The sequence below is a fragment of the Notamacropus eugenii genome, chromosome 3 (assembly GCF_028372415.1).
Source record: "Notamacropus eugenii isolate mMacEug1 chromosome 3, mMacEug1.pri_v2, whole genome shotgun sequence".
Lineage (NCBI taxonomy): Eukaryota > Metazoa > Chordata > Mammalia > Diprotodontia > Macropodidae > Notamacropus > Notamacropus eugenii.
In genome coordinates this window covers 121,316,173-121,332,298 of record NC_092874.1, presented here as the reverse complement: position 1 = coordinate 121,332,298, position 16,126 = coordinate 121,316,173, and the positions used below count along the sequence as shown (strand labels likewise).

Genomic DNA, 16,126 nt, shown 5'->3' with positions numbered 1-16,126 from the left:
CCCTGGCCGGCCGGAAGCGGCTGCCATAGCCGGGAGGTTCCACGCGCGCGGGGGGGGGGGGGGTTCCCCCCAAGGAGACCACTACACGGGCCGGTGCGATGGAGTCCCTGACCAGTGAGTGAGAACCGACTCTCCGACCCGGACCCAGACCCCAAAGCCCCGACCCGGCGCAGAAATTCCCCGCCTTACCGCCAATCAGCACAGACCCTCTCGGGGCCCCGCCTCGTCCCATCACGCCCCTTTTAAGGCCCCGCCCTACTCCTGCCAACTCCCGGGGAAGCCCCGCCCCCTTCAACTCCCAAACAAGTCCCACCCCCAGCGCCGAAGCCCCGCCCAATCCCGGCCACGCCCCCTCGCCTGCCCGCGGTCCTCCGAGCCCTGGCCGGTGTTAGAAGGCAGTAGGAATTGTAGACAGCAGGGCCCATGGTCCTAGCCAGACACCACCTAGGTCCCTCCCTCCTTTCCCATCCCCATCCGTCCGTCTGTAAGTCCATCAGCAGCCTTTAAAACTGCCACGTGGTCAGACGGCTGATGCACTGCTGGGCATACCAAGACCCCCCCAAAAAGAGAAACAGGCCCTACCCTCCTGGAGCTTGCAGTCTGTAGGAGCGAGGGAGGGCCCCCAGCATGTCCAGGAATCCGTAGATATAAGATATGTACAAAGTAAGTAAGGCGCCCTGGCGGGGCGGCCCGCAGGAAGCTGCCTAGTGCTTGTGCTGTGGTCCGGCCGGCCTGGGAAGCCTGGCTTCCACGCTGGCCTCCCGGCTCGCCGGCTCACGCCCGCTCCTCCGCTGAATGGGCGCTGGCCATGGGAAGACCTGAATTCTAATCCTGCCTCCGTTTCTAAAATGAGTACTCTGTGGCCTTCAGGATCTAAGTGTATGTGGTGTGTGGGAAATGACCTCTGCTGTCGCTTCTGGCTCCAAGGATCCCAAAGAAATTGTGGGGGTAGCAGGGAGGGACAGAGCAAGCTGCACAGAAAGGCCCCGAAGAGGGTGGCAGGAAGTACCTGGAATCATTCTGGAAGACTCAGGACAGGGACAGGGTGAAGTCTGGGACTGCATGTCTGAACCCCAAGAAAGAGAATGTAAGAATGTCCCAAGTATTGTTCTCCTCTCTAGGTGCCACTGTTTAAGAACATTGATAAGCTGGAGAGCACCCAGAGCAGGGCAGCGGGGATGACAAGGCCATGAGTCCATGTCATAGGAGGACAGGCTGAAAAAACTGGGAATGTTTAAGCTGAAGAGGAAAAGTCTGGTGGGGGAGGGGAGAAGGGAAAAGAGATAATAGACTTTAAAGGTATCAGTCATGGAAAAAAGGAGTCTGAGTGGTTAGATCTGGTCCCCAAGGGAGGAACAAGAGCTTGGTATCCCAAAGAACTTCTCCCAAGGAGAGCTGCCTAAAAGTGGAAGGGATTGCTTTGGGAGGTGGTGGGCTTCCCCTCAGAGGGCTGCTAGCAGACTTGGTAGTGATGTCTCCATGGAGAGACGTGTGTGGATTGGAGTAGATGGTCCCAGGTCTTTTTCAGCTCTGAAATTCTATGATTCTGTGAAGTGGCTTTTTGCCAAAAGCAGTATTTTTTAGGCCCTCTTTTTTTCAGCCATGCATTGGAGAAACTTTATCCAGTGAGGCCACCACCTTTCCAGGTTCATCTCACTCAGCCTGGCCCAGTCAGTCACAACAATCTTGTATCATGCCCATTTCTATCTTAGGATTTGGAGCTGAAAGGGACCTTTGAGGTCATCTAGTCCAACCCCCCTATTTACCGATGAGGAAATTGAGACCCAGAATGAGTGCCAGTACATTTTCCTTACTCTATTCAGGACTCAGGTCTTAGCCTACTTCCTGTAAGGAGCTTTCCCTGGGTGACCTTCCTCCTTCTGTCATCACTGCCCTCTAGCCTGTTCTTTCAGGAATGATCTGTACAGACCATACTTACTTTACTCGTATGTTTATGCATATTGCTGCTTTGTGACTGTGCTGTCTAGTTATCTCACTTGTATGTGTTTTGTGTTCCAAACTAGACCATAAGCTCCTCAGAGCCAATACTGTCCATTCTAGTCCTGAGTTCTAGAACTGAGTCAAGCATCGAAAACATGCCTGGGTCAAGCACCAGGAAAGGTCCCTCCAATTCATTTTTACAGAAAAATTTTCTGGGGGGAGGGGATGTGGAATGGGAACAGTAGACCTAGGAATCCTGGTCGGTGGTGGGGAGACAGAGGCCAGGGCAGCTCAGGGCTCCTTCTACTGAAGCCTGCCCCAGGCAGACCAGTGCTGGTGCAAGAAACAGGAGCAGGGTGGGACCAGGCTAGGGAGGAGCTCACCACCTGGAGCTGTTGGAGAGGGTGGCTGGGGAGGATTTGTACCATTCGGTAGCCTCCTGTTTTAATGAATTATTCTTGGTAATAGTGGATAGAATACTGGTGTTGTAGTCAAGAAGTCCTGCCTCTAACACACATTGGCTGTGGGACCCTGGGCAAATTGTTTAATCTCCTCATGACCTTGAAAAAAACTGGCTAAGCTGTAGAGAAGGTGCTGGCCTGCATTAATAGAGGACAGTTCCTCTTCTGGGAGTTTCCTGTACTATTGAAATCCCAAATCCAGTCACTAGACTTCCTGCTAAAGGGAAACAAATACTGTTGGTGTCCTCTAAATTTGGGTCCACTGACAAAGCCCTGGTTGCCCAGTCCTAGTTGCCCAGCTCTGAAGCTCCCTGTAGGCAGGGACTGTCTTCTACTTCTTTCAGTGCCCAGAGTAGTTGTTCAGTAAACACTTGTCAAAGGAATGGCTCCCAGACACCCAGCATTACCCACGTTCCTCCTGTGGTTCTGCTCCCTAGCTTCTGGGTTCTTGGTCCCTGCTAATGCCTCTTTCCTTATTTTCCCAATAATAAATTTCTTGTGTTTCAAGATAGGCAATTACATATGACAATATACAAGTCCTTAGATCAGAGGCGTCTAAGTTTTTCTGGTAGTGTGCCATTTGTTAAAAAAATCTATTATGTGTATGCAGGTCACATTAATCTAAAGGTGTAATTGCATTCAACCAGTCCAAGCCTGCACCCTGGTGCCAGTCAGTCACACAACAGAAGCACAAAGGCAGCTGGTATTGGCTACCCAGTTTATATGTGCTAGCTAATTAGGTTAAATAAAACCAGGAGGTTAAAAAGATCTCAGGTGGAACCCAAGTTGGGTTCAGACTAGCTGCATCTGACCCATGAGCCACAAAGACAGCCAGTCTTTAGCTACTACAGATATACATTCTTTTGAATATCAATCCTTCTTTGGATAGGTGGAGGATCCTAAATTCCCATTGTCCATAGAGTTGCCACAACACGTACACAGGGGCAGTAATCAGTTGTGAATGTCCAAACTATCTACAGAAGGGCCTGCATCACTGCATCACTGCTTTACTTTACTTGGGTGACTCTGGGAAGGACATAGGAAGAGCCTGAAAAAAATGATGTGGCTGTAAATAAGAAAGGCTTGGCTATGCTCTTCAGTCATCCTTGACCCTCAATCCAGGTCCTCATGGCCTGACTAAGAGAGCAGGGCCCCCATTCTACGTTTGAGTTTCTTGGCTAGTAACTATTAAAGACCGTCTTTCTCCTACTCTGGGTACAGCTTTTTCTCTCCAGTGGGGTAAAGCCTGGGGTCCCTAGAGTTTCCTAGAAGGGAAACAAGTTAGTTCTTCTCAGGGGACCCAGCAGATTGGTGTGCCAATTGTCTGATGGCCCCAACTTGTGTCTATCCTAGGTGAGCTAAGGTCTCTCAGGGAGGAGATCTCCCTTCTGGAACAAGAGAAAGAGACTGAACTGAAGGACATAGAGCAGGAGCTGCAGCTGGCCCACGATGAGATCCAGACTCTGCGTCAAGCAGCAGAGGATGCCGCAGCGGAGCATGAGGGTGACATTGCCACCCTGCAAGAGGACCTATGCCGCATGCGTTCCGAACTCAGTGGCATGGAGCGCATCCAGGAAGAGTACGAGATGGAGATCAACTCTTTGCGGAGTGAGATCCAGTTGAAGGACTCTGATCAGTCTGAGAGTCTGGTCCTCTCAGATGTTAGCCTACTGCAAGGTACGCTATAGGTCAGGGAGGTGGGGACAAGCCAAGCAGAGCAGGGTAGCGGGGGTCTCCATTTATGGCCAGGTGCAAGACTGTTGGAGAAAGTCTTCTAAATGCAGACCACTGATTGTAGGCTTCTAGATGTAGTTATCTTTGGATAAAGTACAAATTGATGACAGCTAGGATTAGAAATCTAGGCCATCCAAGGTTCTCTCCATTCAAGAAATGTCGGTAAGATCTACCAGGGTAGAGGATATGAAGAACAGTAATTGTTGTCTGGTTGTTCAGTTGTGTCCAACTCTTTATGACCCCATGAACCTGGTCTATGGGATTATCTTAGCGTCATTTGTTATTTATTCTCCGATGTGTCCTCATTTTACGGATGAGCCACTGAGACAAATAGAGATTAAGTGACTTGCCCAGGGGCACACAGCTAGTAAGAGTCTAAGGCCGGGTTTGCACTTAGTTCTTTCTGACACCAGGTCCAGTGCTCCATTCATTGTACCACGTAGCTGCCCCTAGGAACAGTGGTAGAAAGGAGAATGAGACTGTGCAACGTGAGCACCATGAAAGAACTTTAATATCAAATTTAGGAATATGGGAGAAATTTTACCCTAGAGCCAGACAGTCAGCAGTGATGCTAGGAGTGGAGTGCAGAGCTACCAGCCAGAAAAGTATAACTTTTCTTGCAAGTTTTGGGGCAGTGAACCATTTGGGCTGTGGCATGGGGAGGCTTGCCTTGCTGTGAAATCATTTCCTGGGGGTTTGCCTGGAAACTTTGTAGAGGTCTCTAAACCTAATCCTGACTTTGAATCTAATGTCCACTTCTTGGGACTTAGCAGCTCTCGCCAAAGTTGAGAGGTTTCAAGTATGATTTAAATTAGATGGGAGGGGAAAGGGCTTGACTCTAGTAATTCACGTGTGTCCCAGACTCAGGGATTTTCCCCAAAAAATTCAGTAAGTCTCAGCTCTCATGCTGCCTCCAATTGTCTTCTAGGACCTAGAGCATAAGAGAGCTGCTTTTGTCCTGAGGACAGATTGATTATTGGGACCTCAGGAAAGCACTGCTTTCTACCCTGCTTGAATTATGTCTAAAACAGACATGAGCAAACCTTGGCAGCAGTGAAAAGCCCTTACCAGAGATTTTTAAATACAAGCAAAGAGCAATCTTATAACCTAATGCTACTCTGACAGAATTCTTATTCATCTAGACACATAACAGGGATAGTTGTGTGCATGTGCTAGCAGTAAACAAGAATAACAGTTAGACATGTTCTAATGCATCTTCAGAAGCCACCACATTGGCTAGTTTTTGAGATTCTATGAGATTCTAGTGGGGTAATCAAATGTTAGCGGATTCTTTCAAAGGTTTCTGAGAGTTTCATTTCACTCAGGGCTTTTTTTTTAATGCTTGAGAGTTCCCTAGGGGACTAACAAATGGAGAACCATAGAGGGGAATCCCATGGTTCATATCAAGCTAATGGAAACGTCTAGACCAGTCCTGTTCAGGTACAGGGAGAGACAGGGTGACAGGAAGGGCAAGGAACAGCAGCTCAATCTTTGTCACCTCTACAGTTTATCTGTACCCTATTCCTCAAGGAGAAGGGGGAAAGTATCCCATTTGTGAGCTCAGAGAGCTTTGAAGAGCTTCAGCAGCCCAAGGCAAGGGAACATCTGTTTTTAACCTGGACTTATGATGATAAGATGTTATAAGAAACCTTTGACAGAATCCACTAACATTGGATGAACCCTCATGAGGCTCATAGAATCTCCAAGGCTAGTCAGTCTGGTGGCTTCTGAAGAAGTTGGAAGGATGACAAGGAGTGGTAGCAGCACTCCTCCCTGTGTCTTGTCTTACAAAGAACTCTGAGCTCTGACTTTCCACCTTCCTTATGACCTTGGGCATTAGGGAAGCTGGCTCTTGGTACTGTTGGGCTTAGAATTCAGCCTCTTTCTATTGTGCTGTCTGTCCACAGAGGAATTGCAACAGTTACGGGACCGTTGCAATCTCTTGACTGAGGAGTACCATGCCCTGCAAATGAGTAACAGCAGCCTGTGTGAACAGCTGGAGGAGATGGAATCCCAGAGGTACTACAGTGATGACCAGCTGGAGGACTGCAGGTAGCCTGGCCACCTTATAGCTTGCCTTGTAGGGATTTCTAGAGAAAGATGGTAGGCAACATTATAACCGAGTGGATAAGGGGAATATCTCCCCTGCTTCTACAGGGTGGACCAACTCCAGGGTAGCCCAGCAGGTGTAGATACAGAGATAGACAGGTGATGCCTGAGCATCCAGCCTAGTCTGGTCCAGATCATCCCAAGTACAGAGCACCCCTAACACCCTGACCCATTTGCAGAATTTGAATCCCATTCAGGATATCCCTGGGAGTATGATTTGATCTGTCCCTGAGACATATCCCAGCGTAGCTTAGACTCAGTATCTACCTTTGTGGATAGTACAGCAGTGACTTAGCCTATCAACTAAGGGCTTCCAGATATGGGCATGAAGTGGTCCTGAGCTAAGCCCCCCAGCTTATCTTAGACTAGCAGTCTTAGATCCACCCCAGAATCAAACCAGCTTGTGGTGGATGAAGCCTTGTAGGAATCTAGCCTCTACTCACTGCTGAGTTGTTTTGAGAATTTCATCACAAATGGCTCCCTTGTTGTACCATCTTGGATGGTAATGCCAGGCATAACACTGTCCCAATATGGCTTTGGGATTGTGGGTTACAGAAAAATGAGGGTGACAGAAAGATGGTTGGAGTCACAGAAGCAGATGTCAACGGCTGAATCTCAGACTTCAGGAATGGATATGTTTGTGGATATCATGTACAATCAGTCCTGTGAGGAGGACGAAGATGATGTTGAGCAAGAATGTGAAAGCCTTCGGCAACAGCTTCAAGTTGCTGAGAAGCAGGTGCAAAAGATGCAGAACACGGTAGGCACCATCAAGGAAGGATGCTTTCCATCACTTTCCTTTTCTTTTCTAGTGGCCTAGGTGTACAGCTCATTAGAATTGGGTAATTCAGTCCAATTCTGTTCAATGAACTTTTAAAAAAGCACTTACTCTGTGTGAGGCATTGTCCTGGGTGCCAGGGACACTGAGATGAAAAACCACCCTTCTGTGAAGGTACTTAGGGTCTAGATGGGTGGGTGCTACCTACATAGATACATGGAGGGGGGGAGTGAGAAAGGGGACCTGTCATGCTTCTCTGATCAGATGATTTTCCTGGCCCTTTTACTAGTAAAGGATGCAGTACCTTCCCCAGGCTCCTTTTTCTGTGTTCACAAGCTCCCCCATCCATCCTTTTTTCAGTGTGAGGACATGCATGCTGAAATCCTAGAGTTAAAGAACGTGCATCATGCTGAAATCCTAGAGTTAAAGAAGGTGCATCGGGCCAGTGAGGATGAGCAGAAGCACCTACAGAAGGAGCTAAAGCGCTGCCAGGATGAGATGCAGCGGCTTAAAAGTTACCAGGATAGCCTTATCAAAAGCCAGGTAACCCCTTCTTGGGAGAAGGCAGGAGGGGAGGGAGCCCTGATGCCAGGCTAGACTCCACTAACCTTTGACCTTCATTCAGAGGCATAGCCCATGGGGACCCATTTTGGGATCCATGCAATGCTGCATTCTGGATGCCTGCATCAGAGGAGAGAATAAATTGAGACATAATGGAAGTTCCTCAAGGTGTCTGCATCTGAGCAACAGTAAGGAGGGCCCTGCCATCTCTCATGGTAACTCTACTTGCCCATGTCCTCCCCACCACAGACTGAGGATCTGATGAAGAAACTGAGTGAGATACAGAAGAAATACCAGGAGAGCCAGTGTGAGCAGACAAATCTCATAAAGGCACGAAACCAGCTGCAGAAGGAGCTTCTTGAAAGCAAGGAGGAGCAGCGTAAGCTCATGATTAAGAGGGCGTCCCTTGCAGAGAGCCAAAAAAATGAGAAGGTAACAGCAGCGATGAGAGCTGAACAGACAGGTTGGGATTTCCTGGCTAAAGTTTTGGGGGAGGCAGCAGTTAGGATCAGCAGGAGGTCTTTGGCAGAACTTCTAGGTGAAGGAAAGGGAAGGGGCACAACTACCTAGAAAGAGGGCAGGACTTAGGGCTGCTTCCATCAAATCACCAACTATTGCCTTTCTGTGGATCCATGCAGCACTGCCAGATCCCTGGAGGCCTACAGCCTCATTTAGGTGTCTGCATCAGAGAAGTCCCCAAGCCAGTTAAGTAAAGGGCAAGACAGGTAAGGAAGGAGAGGCCTCCAGACTGTCAGCATCCCAGTGAACTAGGCAGAGAGGTAAGCAGGTAAGGCCCTCAGAGGGTCAATGCACTACCCAGAGTCCTCTACCATAGGAGCTGAAGGCCAAGCTTGAAGAATTACAGAATCAGTACCACAAATGCCAGGATGAAAATTTCCAGCTCTTGGAAGCACAGGATAAGTTACAAGAGGAGTTGGAGTTTTGTGGAATGGAGGCCGAGCGCCTCAAGGCTCTGGAGGCTGCCAACCAAGAGGCTCTTGAGAAGGTAAAGGCAATCAGAGGTGAGGGAGTCCATGGCAAGAGAGAGTCTTTTCTTTGGGATTCCATGAGAGGTGGGGAGAGCGAGAACCCCTCACAGTAATGAACAAAAGGAGGAGATTCATGGCTGTTTTCAGTCACACTCTTCCCTCTACTTTACATCTTGCATGCAATAGAGTATGCTGGGAATTGGTCCATTCTTAGTGGCCCCTGCTAAAACAAAAGATGAGGCTGGAGATGTCACAGGACCAGAGAAAAGAAGTGGGCAAGAATAGGGTGAAAGGCAGGCTGTTCCTAGGGTGACTTCAGTGACTGCCTTCTACATCACAGAATGTGGAGCTGGAGGTCAGGCTGCAGGACCTCGAGCAACTCTACCAGGCCAGTCAGGAGGAGCAGGTCCGGCAGCTCCAGGTGCAAGAGGACCTACAGGAGGCTCTTGACCTCTGCCAGCAGAATGTGGAGATGCTCAGGAACATGCAGTCTGAGAAAGAGGAGTCCCAGAAGGAGGACAATCCAGCCACGGTAGTGCCACCCCCACCCCAGTCCCTGTACAGGAGGCAGTGAGGCTCCCCTGGGCCTATCTGGGGAGGAAACAAATAGGTCATCGGCTAAGCCCAGGGTGTCCCCTTGAGTGGAGTGAGGAGATGCGTGTCTAGAAAGGGAAACAGCCCTGGCTGTGATACCAAGGGACACCTCAGAGTAACTAGCCTGAGTCCTGCAGTCTGAAATCTTGAAAATTTGGGACATGTACCATAAGGATAATAATGCCATATGTATATATCACTTTACATAGATCATCTCATTTTATCCTCACAACAAGCCTGTGGGAGAGGTGCTGTTATTAGCCTTTTTTAAAGATAAGAAAACTGAAGCAGGCAGAGGTTAAGGAACTTAGGATTACACGGTTAGTAAATATCAGAGGTCTTCCTGACTCTAAATCATCACTGTCCACCAGCTGCCAGCCAGAAATTTAGACATCTAGTGCTTTAAGGTTTACAAGCACAACCCTATCATTATCCCCACTTTTCAGATAAGAAAACTGAGGCAGACAAAGGTCATGCCCAGGGTCATGGCTGGTAGGTGTTTGAGGCAGGATTAGAACTCAGGTCTTCCTGATGCCAAGCCCTTCACTTTGTTCACTGTGCTGCCTAGCTGCCAGGGTTTTTCACAGCAAATTAGATAGTGGAATTATTCTAGCCATAGTCTGTTGCTCCAGGGAGAAGCACGTACAGACATGTGCTGTGTGCGTACCCTGTTATCAGTACTAGGTAGACAGACGGAGGAGAAGGGAGCCAAACGTTCGTAGGGGTCATAAGGCTCTGTGTCTAGTGACTAAAATCCCTGTTCTATCCCTAGCCTTTGCAGAGATTTGAGGAGTTCTAGGCTGACTGGCCCTCTTTGGACAGGCCTCTTGTCTTGCTTCTTTGCAGGGGTGTAAGCAGCCATCCCAATTGCTTGTTCCTAGTCATTTTTAAGGTGCCCAGGCATCAATAATTATCTTGTATGGGACTGATCTAGATGGACAGATCTGAAAGTGTGATGGAGAAAGAGATAAAATGCTTCTTAAAGACTGCCCACTGCTTCACTGATAGGAAAGGACCCCCCAGTCACTCCAGTAGGTTACCTGTTTAGAATGTGTCTGCCTAAAGGAACCATTCTCTCCAACCCTATGCTCTCATTTAGCCCTCCCCTTTCTCCTTCCTCTGGCCTTGGGGTGACTAGGTTCTTTAGCAGCATTCCTCAGGAGTCAGACTTCTCAGAGGCAGAGATTCATGTACTGAGGAGAAGGGACAGAGAGACAAAATGGACAAAAAGGAAGTACAAGTTTGCCTCTCCCTCTCACACAGCACCAGAGAAAATGGAACTAGAAGGATAGAGCCACATAGAGTCAGACCCTGTCCAGAGCACCCCACTGGCAGAGCAGATAGAACACTGGAGGGCCCAAGATCAAATGCAGCCTCAGACACCTAGTAGTTGTGTGACCCTGGGCAAATCACTGGGCTCCTGTCTGCCTTAGCTTCCTTAGCTGTAAAACTGGGATTGTAGTGGAACCAACCTCCAAGGGCTGATGGGAGAATCCTGAGATGATATGTAGAGAGCACTATGGAAGTGTTAGCTATAGTTGTTATTATGATGACCATCTGCCCTGATCCTGGAATGAGTGCTTAGAGGACTTCTCTTAGCTGCCTGGGGGTCAGAAGGAGGCCGTTCTGAGCTCAGGGGTGGGAGACAGGGCCTTCTGGGCAGAAGAGCAGCAGGCTCGGCTCCAGGGTGGCCAGCCACCACATCCACCTCCCCCTCCACAGTGTGAGGACCTGGTAGCTAAGCTGAAAGAACTGCAGGGCCTATATGATGCCAGCCAGAAAGAACTGGCCCAGCTGCAGTTCGAGCAGGCTGAGCTCCTGGAGCACCAGAGGAGGACGCAGGAGGAGCAGGGCCAACTGCAGGAGGAGCTGCACAGGCTCACCTTTCCTATGCCTAGACCCAACCTCCTTCAAAAGGTACCAGGGCATGGGGAGGAGGGGCACCAGGAAAGAGCAGAGGCAGCTCGTGGAGGGGGGTGGGTGTACCAGGAGGGGGATCGAGGAAAAAGCAGCAGTGACTCATGGCGGGGGAGGGGGGAGATGTACCAGGAAAGAGCAGAGGTGGGTCATGGCTTTAGAAACTCCCTGGCTTTCATTGTACCTGAAGAGGGAAATTGAAAGGGTGGCAGCTGACTTTCTTACTTGCCCCATACTCCCTCCATGTGGTTAATAAGAGCAGGGTTTGAGCTGCTTAATGGACTAAATGCCAAATGGAACCTTTCTTCACTCAGCCTCTGCTTGGTGCCCTTGCGGTAGTGACATCTCTCCATCACCCACCATCACCCATCCTGGGTACTAGGTCACCAGGTAGATCACCCTCTCATGGGCCAGGCCAGTCAGTAGTGGCACCCAGGAGGGATCAGGCAAAGGAGTGGGTGAAGATAACCCCCGGTAACCACCCTTCCACCTTACCCCACAGAGTCAGGAGTTGTTGGAGAAGCTGCAAGAGCTGGAAGAACTACAGACCATCTACCAGAACCGTCAGGAAGAGCAAAAAAAACTGGTGGAGAATCAAGACCAGCTATTAAAGGAGCAAGTCCAGCTGCAAGAAGACTTTCGACTTCTAAGGGAGAGCCAGATGGTGAATCCGAGTCCACCCTCTGAAAAAATGTCACCAGGAGATAATAGCGACAAGGTAACAGCAGCCACGGCTGTTTCTGGGGAGAGCCATGAGGACAGAAAGATCCTGCTTGGCTATCTGCTAGGTTAATACTAGAGGAGGAGTGCCCCAAACCCATCCCCCAAACATGTATATGCTGCTGCAGGGGCTTGGTGGGAGGGCACTGCAGGCTGTGCTCTCCTAGGACAGCCAGCTCAGCACCAGACAGGTGCTCTGAACAGCACGAGAAAGGCGGTCAGCAGTGGACTGATTCTAATGCAAGTGGCCTCTCCCCGCCACCTAATTCTTCTTACCCCCATTTCTTTATTTGTAAAACAAGTTGTTTCAGTCATATCCAACTCTTCATGACCCCACTTGGGATTTTCTTGGCAGAGATATTGAAGCAATTTGCCATTTCTTTCTCTGGCTCATTTTACAGATGAGGAAACTGAGACAAACCAGGTTAAGTGATTTCCCCAGGGTCCCACAGCTAGTAAGTGTCTGAGGCCAGATTTGAACTCAGGAAGATGAATCTGCCTGACTTTAGGCCTGGTGCTCTATCCACTGCCCTAAGGTTAAATCATGTTCTCTACATACTCTTTTAGCTTTGACTCTACAATCCTATGATTTTAGCATTTAAAATCTGATATTTAGTTGCCACTGGAGTTCCTTTTGACCAAAGTTAATAGAGCCTCCTATTTTTTTAGTAGCTGACAGTCTAGTTTTTTGTATATTCCATTTCTTAAAAAACCCATAGTATTGTGCTGACCAGATTGTTCACTGATGAACCATGGAATCATCCCCTTTCAGGGAAAACACCCTAGTGGATGGAGTTCTTAAAACTCATTACCCTGTCAGTGCTGGAATTTGGGTGGATAAGAGCAGGGTTGGATAGGCCAGGAGAGCTAATACTGGGTATCTAGAAAGACCACAGGGTCATGATGGATCTTGAGAGGGGCCTGCAAGAAATCAGGACTGGGAGACCAGTTAGCATAGAAACAGGCATGTGAGTACTGGAGGTTCAGATGAGGAAGCCAGTTTTGGGGCCTAGTGTTATTGAGGAGGAGGAAAGAGGCTGGGTCTGAAAGGCTCAGAGGCTGGGCCAGGTAAGTAGAAGCTACAGTCTGAACAGACAGGTTGGAGAAGAGTCAAGGAGATCCTACAGAAGATACCAGAAACTCCGGCTAGGAGCCTAGACAGTGGGAGGGCAGGGACCCACGCACCCTAGAGTCTGGGTAACAGAGCAAAACCTAGACTTAGCAAAGCTAAGTGATGGAACCCAGAAGCCAAGTCCTGAGGAACAGTCTTAGAACCCCAGGACAAAAATTAGGGGAGCTGTGAGGGTTCTAGATCCAGACCTTGGGCAGCCCTTTAGACATTATCAGTCAAAATGATCTTGACCCTGAACCAGTGTCTTCTGAGGTAGTGGCTTCTTGGAGACTTTCTGCCATGAGGACAAAGTGAGTCACAAGGCATGAGGGCAGGTGGGTGGTATACCTGGGCAGAGAGCCAGGAGGGGAGCGAGGCAGGAAAGAGGGCACAAGCAGAGAGGCAGGTTTTATCCCTAGTGGAGATGAAGGGGTTCTCCTTTTATAGGAGGTACCCTGGGTGGTCGGGCCCTCCTTTGATTCCCAGGTGAATGCTCCAGGACAGCTGAAGGGAGGCTTCTGGCAGCTGTGGCAAGGGGGCCCTGTCTAACGAAACTTCACTGTTAGCCTCCCCCACAGCAGTCGAGTGAGCTGAGCAGCCAGATACAGGAGCTACAACAGCTGTACCAGAGCAGCAACCTGATGCAGGAGCAGCTGCAGCAGGAGGAGGGTCGGCTACAGGAGGAGCGCAGGAGGCTGCAGGAGGACCTACAGCTCTGCCAGGAGGAGATGCAGCTGCTGCAGTCTCTGACCCCATGCCTGAGCTTCGACAGCTCCAGGAGTTATGGCAAGAGCTATGCCAGCAGCATCGCCAGCAGCTACTGTAGTGTTGATGAGGATTACTATCAGGACAAGGAGACTATGGGGGTAGGAATGGGCCAGGGATGCCCACATAGTGCTGCCCCAGACAATGAGAACAGCCCTCTCTGCCTGCTATCTGCCCCTCCCAGAGGAGGAGGAGGCTAGTGCAGAGCCTCATTGCATCCCCTCTCTTCCAACAGGTCCCAGAGGTGGTAGTCTGTGTGCAGACCAAGCTGCAGACAGTAAAGGCCATGTATGTGTTCAGCCAAGATGAGCATGGCCAACTGCAGTTAGATATGATGCAGTTACTGGTGAAGCTGGGCCATCTTCAGGAGGTGCTTGATCTCTGCCAAGAGGAGCTCAGGGACTGTGAGGTGATCGAGAAAGTGGAAGAAGCCCCACCTGTTGAGGCCCGGCCTGTTGCACCCCAGTACAGCCCTGAGGTAACTGCAGCCAGGGAGGCAGCATGTCATTCTGGGGGTCACTGTGCCTAGAGGAGGGGCATGGGGCAACTCCCTAGAGGAGATGGGCCTGTGTCTGGCTGGCCACCAGCTCTTGGCCATCACTCTCCATTGAGAGCAATAGGTTCTAATCTGGTCACAAGAAAAAGATTTGAGGTTTGCAAACAAATGAGTACCAGCTGATTGACACCAGTCCCTCCAAAGGTCAATTGATGGGAGGAGGAAAAGACAAACCTGAAGAGGAGGAGCCCACAACACTGCAAGGGGCAGCCCCCTTTCTCTTTGATAACATCTCTGCTTTCTTCCACTGCCTGCCTCCCCTGGCTGCATCTCATGGGAACTTTGGAAGTCAAGCTTAGTTAACTCACTGTCTCCTTCCTGGCTAAACTCAGCCCTTTTCCCCACCCTGCTGGTGTGTTTGCCCCAGGGGAGTTTCAGATCTCCATACTGATCCTAGAAGTTCAGACTCACAGCTGAATTGACAACACAGGCCCTTCAGGCCTCAGGAGCCAGAAGTGGACACTACAATTGCTCCTAAAAAAAAAAAAATATGTCATGAGACTTCCAGGGGGTATAATGGTTGGAGGGTTGGACACCTGAATTCGAATCCTGCCTCAGACAGTGAGCTGTGTGATCCTGGGCAAATCAGTTAACAGATTTCAGCCTTTGTGTCCTCACCTGTAAAATAGGGATGATGATGAGAGCATCTACTTCACAGGGGTTTTGTGAGGCTCAAATGAGATGACATGTAAAACCCTTTGCAGATGTTAAAGTGCTGTGCAGGGGCTAGCTGTTATTTTGTTATTGTTCAGGCGTGTCTGACTGTTCGTGACCCCATTTGGGGTTTTCTTGGCCAAGATACTGGAGTGGTTTGCCACTTTCTTCTCTAGTTCATTTTACAGATGAGGAAACTGAGGCAAACAGGGTTAAGTGAGTTACCTAGGGTCATACAGCTAGGAAGTATCTGAGACCAAATTTGAGCTGAGGTCTTCCCAACTCCAGGGCCAATGCTGTATCCACTGCAGCACCTCACTGCTCCTAGGTATTATGTAATTAAAAACAGTATTTTAAAAAATTACTCACTGAGTCTAAATCATTGAATGCCTTGCATCAATAACTATTTTAAGGTCAATTTAGAGACTTACTTTCTTTTCCTTCTAACATTTTCTTTCTTCTACACCCCTCCTTCACACACACACTGCAGCATGATCTCTCCAGTAGTGGTGTCAGGGTAGGGGCTAGGCCTGGAGGCCAAGTTCCTTTTTATTTGACTGACACCCCCCCACTCCCCATCTACAGTACAAAGAGCTCCAGTGTAAGCTCCGAGAGTTGCAGCTTCAGTACCAGGCCAGCATCGATGAGCAGAGCCGGCTCCTCTCTGTGCAGCAACAGCTGGAGTGTCAGCTCCAGTGCTGCCAAGAGGAGCTTTGGCAGCTCAAGTCTCAAAAGGCCACCGTGTCAAAGGACAGCGTGGACTGGTGCAAGAGCAGCACTAAGAATGTCGGCAAACCAATATGTGCGACAGGCCTCAAGGCCGGCAAGGCCGTGTGCAATACTGGAAGTCAGGTGAGTGGCACCCAAGGAGCGGAGCAGAGCAGGAACATGGGACGCCCCACCCCAGAGGGCACTGCTGCCCAGGAGCTCCCCAAAGGAGGGCCCTGAAGCAGGGACTTTGGGGGAGTCGTGGGCCCCTTTTCAGAACCTCAGTGTTCTTAAAAGCACAAAATAAGATGCGAAGTCTAATTACCAAAATAGCACTTTTTAAAGCAAGTTCACAGACATCAGGTAAAGAATTCCTGCTTGCTGGGCTAGCCATGGAAAGATTGGCTTGAGATGGCTATGTCAAAGTCCCCTCAGATTCTGTCTGGAGGGGCTACAGATGCCATGCTAAATGATTTGGTCTCCAAGCACCCGGCCACACATTGTGGAACCTGGAGTCTCTACTCTGGA

General features: G+C 49.6%; 1 protein-coding gene across 5 annotated transcripts in view; it reads left to right on the top strand.

Annotated features, from left to right (window-relative positions):
* Positions 1-16,126, top strand: part of CCDC136 (coiled-coil domain containing 136) — a 28,023-nt gene that overhangs the window by 5,999 nt on the left and 5,898 nt on the right. Inside the window, exons 1-14 of one of the 5 annotated variants that reach the window (XM_072652803.1) lie at positions 16-114; positions 2,025-2,121; positions 3,756-4,079; positions 6,044-6,188; positions 6,801-7,005; positions 7,384-7,566; positions 7,834-8,016; positions 8,420-8,590; positions 8,914-9,105; positions 10,890-11,084; positions 11,587-11,802; positions 13,482-13,781; positions 13,916-14,158; positions 15,476-15,742. In XM_072652803.1, coding sequence (XP_072508904.1) covers positions 2,097-2,121; positions 3,756-4,079; positions 6,044-6,188; positions 6,801-7,005; positions 7,384-7,566; positions 7,834-8,016; positions 8,420-8,590; positions 8,914-9,105; positions 10,890-11,084; positions 11,587-11,802; positions 13,482-13,781; positions 13,916-14,158; positions 15,476-15,742 — 2,649 coding nt within the window. In that variant the 5' untranslated portion in view covers positions 16-114; positions 2,025-2,096. Of the gene's footprint in view, positions 1-13; positions 115-2,024; positions 2,122-3,755; positions 4,080-6,043; positions 6,189-6,800; positions 7,006-7,383; positions 7,567-7,833; positions 8,017-8,419; positions 8,591-8,913; positions 9,106-10,889; positions 11,085-11,586; positions 11,803-13,481; positions 13,782-13,915; positions 14,159-15,475; positions 15,743-16,126 lie in introns of those variants that run through there. The other 4 variants (XM_072652804.1, XM_072652802.1, XM_072652801.1 and 1 more) reach the window with 4 other exon arrangements.